The following is a 5,259-nucleotide window of genomic DNA, read 5'->3' as shown; positions in this document are numbered from 1 at the left end:
CAGAGAAAAAACCAAATGCAGTATTTTCCGTTACGAAACACAAGCCTCCGGAGCGTCTGCTTGGCAACTGCATTTCACAACCCCCCAGCCTGTGACACAGAAAGTAATTCCAACACACAGCACTGTGTGTTCTTTTCAATGCAAAAATGGGAAAGACCTTTCGAATAATTACCAGAACTTTAAAGCTAAGCTACCGTGGTTTTCCTCTGTGAAGGGGGAGGTAGGCTCAAGTGGGGTGTGGGGGGGGAATTGCATCTCCGAGATGCCGTGTGCATTTCATTAGGAAGAAAAGGTGACACTGATGTGGTAGGTTCTGTATTTGCTATGAGGTGGCCTCAATGTGTCCTTCTGAAATCCTGGCTTCCATAGGTGACTCCCATCTTTGGAAACCCCTAAGCCGGTGATGAAGATTTGCATGAAAGCCATGGATACATATTCTGTGTTCTAAATCAAAAATCAAAAGATCAAAAGTCACTTGCACGACTATTGCTTTCCATGCAGAACCAGATACACACTGTAGAACACACTGACTACAATGCAGGCTATTATGCAATATCTGCATTAGTTCCATTGAGCTGTGAGTATGTGAATAGGGTTCAATCAGACATCAGTTAACATTTTGGTAATATTCACATAGTTTGTATTAGCCAAAGTGCAGTTGGCTGTTTTCAAGTTTTCCTCTCTAAAGTCCTCGTTACTGTTGTTTACCCCCTCCTGGATCTCCATGTAGTCAGACTTACTAATGGTAGAGGCACTTCTACTTTTCTTTAGGTCAGGGGAGGATGGGATCTTTGGACAGCTCGTCACTTGCAAGTACTGGGCCTGTTCCTCTCCCTCTGTCTCCCGGTGGTAGAAGTAGTTGAAATTGGACACTATGACGGGGACAGGTAAGGCAATGGTTAACACACCTGCAATTGCACATAGGGAACCCACGATCTTTCCCCCAATAGTAGTTGGAACCATGTCTCCATAGCCTACAGTTGTCATGGAGACGACTGCCCACCAGAAGGCATCCGGGATGCTCGGGAATTGGGACTCTCGCTCATCGGCCTCTGCGAAATAGACAGCACTAGAGAAGAGGATGACCCCGATGAAGAGGAAGAATATCAGGAGGCCTAATTCTCTCATGCTGGCTTTGAGGGTCTGACCTAGAATCTGAAGACCTTTGGAGTGTCTGGACAACTTGAAAATCCTAAAGACTCTTACCAACCGGATGACTCGAAGGATGGCCAGTGACATGGCCTGCTGGCCCTGCTGAGCATCTTCTGGCTTCTCAGCCAGCTCTGTTCCCAGGGTGATGAAGTAGGGGATGATGGCTACAATGTCAATGATGTTCATGATGTTGGTAAAGAAGCCGGCTTTGCTGGGACAGGCAAAGAACCTCACCAAGAACTCAAAGGAGAACCAGATGATGCAGAGGGTCTCTACAATGAAGAAAGGGTCGGTGAAGGAAGTGGACTGCTGGTACCCGATGGTGCTATTGGAATAGGTATGGAAGGTCACTCCACTGCCATGCATGTCTTCATTCTCATCCCGGAATATGGGCAACGTCTCCAGGCAGAAGCTGACGATTGAGATCAAGATCACCATGACAGATACAATAGCTATAATCCTGGCAGGCCCTGAGCTCTCTGGGTATTCAAAGAGAAGCCACACCTGTCTCTGAAATTCATTTTCGGGTAGAGGACGCTCTTCCTCTTTGATGTAGCCTTCATCTTCCCGAAACATCTCCATTGCTTCTTCTCCTAGCTCATAAAACCGAATTTCTTCGGAGAATATATCTAAGGGCACATTCACGGGTCGCCTCAACCGGCCCCCAGACTGGTAGTAGTACAAAATGGCGTCAAAGCTTGGGCGGTTCCGATCGAAAAAGTACTCGTTCCGGAGAGGGTCAAAGTATCTCATCCGCTTCTTTGGGTCCCCTAAGAGGGTCTCTGGAAACTGGGCTAAGGTCTTTAGCTGGGTCTCAAACCGCAGCCCTGAGATGTTGATCACCACCCTCTCACAGCATTCGTGGTCTGCTTCTGGGTCATAGGTGTCCTGCGGGTGCCCAGGGAGGGCAGCGGCCTCATCCACTGGGTCTCCGGTGGCCACTGTCATAATTGGAACCAAGAGAAGCGCCTCTCGCTATGCCTTCTAGCTGCCTGGCGGCAGGGAGCTCAGGGCGCTGCTTACGGCCCCAGGAAACACAGCAGCATCGGCCTGCACTCCTGCAGGGGAGCCCCCAGGTCTCTCTGAGAGCCAGAGAGATAGCCCCGCTTGGCTGAAAGACAGAGGTGGTTAAGGACATAAGACCACTCAGCATTGGCAACTTGACCTGGGTTGCTGCTTTTTCTCTCTCATCTCTCAGCCAAGAAGCTCAAAAATATGACCACCACCACAAAAAAGTAAGATTTATGTTCACCTCGTAGCCTGGCTGGGGATGAGAGGGGAGCAGGTGGCGGTCTCTCAAGAAAGCTCTGGATTGCCCTGCACTGGGGGCAGGTGGCTGGTACAGGTCCCTCTGCACTGCACAGGCTTCATGGAGCACAGCCCCATATCAGAGGCTGGAAGGGAACCTTCTCCCAGGCAGTGAACTAACGTCTTGCAGATACCTGCACCCTGGGAGGTATTTGCAGTGGTGGACCTTGGGCCTGGGCCTCTCTCATTGCCCACACCCCAATGACTCTACACATGGCTATTGGTTATTAAATAATAGATTGATTTACCTGACAAGGCAGGAATCTGCAGCTCTCTTCCTTGCAGAACTGATCTGATGCTGCAGGAATCCTAGATACACAAACAGGCAGTCTGATTCCCCATCACGTCTTCTCACTTGAGCTAGAAATAATGGTGAGTCATTCTGGGCAGGAGGGTAGGCTCCAGGTCCTGGAGGTGAGCTCCAGGGCTGGGCTGGGCTGGAGGGGCAGTGGGATGCCTGGTCAAGGGCACGCAGGACTCGAGGACAGCCGAGATTGGGTCTGGAGCCTTTGAAAGGAAGGAGGCAAGATGCAATGCTCAGCAAAAGCCAGAGTCCTCCTGGCTGTCCTCAGGAGGTGTGACGTTGCCTGGAAAAAACAAGGTGGAATCAGGGCTTTTGGGCAGCTGGTGCCAAGATTTAGGAGGGCGCTGGCAGCTTCTCTTCCATGCCCACCTTGCATTCTGGTGTCACACCTGAGAACTATCCCTCAGCCTCCCAGCCTCCTCTGGGCAGGCTTACATCAGTTGGAAGTATGCTCTCCCAGGGAACAAGCCTTTAGACTTGGCTGGGCCTGTCTCTTCCAGGGGCCTCCCCGCGCTGAGCCAGATGCCCCATTGGTCCTCTGCAGCCATCAGGAGGGACTCTGGGCAAAGCCTCCCACCCCCAGGTCAGGACACAGCATCTCCCAAGGGGAGGGCTTCCTACGCCGCAGCCTGACTTCCAGCTCTGTCCTCTGAAGAGTCCTGGAAGAAGAACGGCTCCTCCCCACTCTGGCCCCCCAACACACACACTCCTTCAGAGCTCATTTAGGGAGACTCCTCACACAGAAAGGTCGATCTCCAAAAGCTGGCTGGCTTGGTCCCAGGACTTACTCTCCCTCAGGGATCCCTAAACTGCAGGCCTCCCTCCGGGCGCGGTGGCATTTGAACTGGGCAGGCGCTCGACCACCGATTTCTCCCCAAGACAAAATCCCTCACGTCGTCTCCTCGGCAGTGAGCACAGAACCAAGGCTCAGTCAGCCTGGCTTCGAGGCGGCTTGGCAGCAGCGAGAAGGGGGAGCCTGGAGGAAGCCGGCTTCCGGGCTGGCCCCCTGCCGGCCCAATCCTGCCGGCCCCAGGGCGGGGAGGGGTCCGGGGCCTCTCCCCATCGCCCCGGGCTCCGGCTGGGACTCCGCCGGGCGCGCTCCGCGCTCGGCTCGGAGCGAGTGGATCAGACCCACCAGCTGGCCGCGGCAGCCAGCGCCACCTTAACCCCCTCCTGCCCGATCCGGAGGGGGCTCTAGCGGCGGGCCTGAGCGCAGCCCAGCTGTTTTGCCCCTAGGATCCGAGGGAGCTCCTAGGCTCCATCTCCTTCGGAAAACACTGGAACCTAAACACTGGGGGTGGGGAGTAGGCTGCTGCCCCAGATCTTGGCTTCCTCCCTCCTAAGAGCGGGGTCACCCCGGCAGCCCACGGCCCCAGGGAGGCGGAAAAGCCCTTCTCTGCCGAAAAGCCGTTTTCATTCCGAGCCGGAGGGGGGAACGCTGCCCGGCCGTCGCAAGTGATATGGGTCCTACCAACCGGCTCTATTTACCAGACATGGTTATGCTGTCACTGCACTTCCCATCACCCACCAGCTCCTCTCTGCGCCCCCCGCCCCGCGCCCCGCATTGCCCGGAGGGTCCCCGAGCCCGTTCCGTGTTCTCTCCTTCCGCTGGACGCCAGCCCCCCTTGCCCGCCCCGGCCCGGGCCGGCAGCCATGGTCGGCACAGACTCGCCCGCCCCGGACTCAGCCCGAGCCCGCCGCGCTGCCGGCTGCGCCGCCCGGTGCCCCGCAGCCCCTGTGGGCGCCGCAGCCCAGGCAGGGGGAGGCAGCACGCGCAGCCGAGCGCCCCGACACCCATTTACCCTTCCCGATGGGCACCCGGAGCCTCCATGTTTCTGGGTGACCGCAAGCGCCGGCGGAACCGCGGCGGCAGCGGGCGGCGGCAGCGGGCGGCAGCGGGCGGCGGCGGCGGCGGCGGCGGCGGCGGCGGCGGCGGCGGCGGGGTGCGGGCGGCCAGCCGGGAGCCGGCTCTGCAGTCCCGCCGGCGGCGCGTAAGGAGAGCCCGGCCGCCGCCCGCAGCCGCACCGCGCCACGCAGCGCCGCACCTGGCCGCCAGCGAACTCGAATTAAAGGGGCCGGCGGGGGCCGGAGCCGACGAGGCGCGCCGCCCGCCGCCGCCGCCGCCGCCACCGCCACCGGGCTGTCCTCTCAGTGGGGCCCCAGGGCCTCGGCCCCCTCCCCGCAAGGAAAGCACCCCATCCCTTGGCAGAGCTCAGCTTACTGACCAGAACCTCGTGGAGGGCTGAGCTGGGTGCTACCAGGGCCGGGGAACCGGGGGCAGAAGTTGAGGAGCGGTCATGAGAGACTCCTGCCAACAGTAAGAAGTAGCCAAGGAGGAAACATCAGTAGCAGCTCTCCCAGGCCCGAGAAGGGATCCAGCCCCGTGGGAAATGTGTTGCTATTCTTATGATGCTGCCAGACAGAATCTGCAGACCCCCTCCTTGCCCTCTAGCGCCGCCTCACCCCCTCCTCCTGCTCTGCCTCCCACCCGCCTC

At 57.8% G+C, this 5,259-nt stretch overlaps 1 protein-coding gene across 1 annotated transcript; it reads right to left on the bottom strand.

Moving 5' to 3' along the window:
* Positions 1-600: 600 nt before the first annotated feature.
* Positions 601-2,100, bottom strand: KCNA2 (potassium voltage-gated channel subfamily A member 2; the record flags this gene model as incomplete). The annotated part of the gene is made up of 1 exon (XM_082659434.1): positions 601-2,100. One exon carries the CDS (start codon positions 2,098-2,100, stop codon positions 601-603), a length of 1,500 nt encoding a protein of 499 aa, XP_082515560.1.
* Between the last annotated feature and the right edge of the window lie 3,159 nt (positions 2,101-5,259).

This window comes from Grampus griseus (assembly GCF_964374135.1).
Source record: "Grampus griseus genome assembly, chromosome: 1".
NCBI lineage: Eukaryota > Metazoa > Chordata > Mammalia > Artiodactyla > Delphinidae > Grampus > Grampus griseus.
Note: the sequence above shows the minus strand (reverse complement) of the source record. Positions and strands in the feature narration are given on the sequence as shown.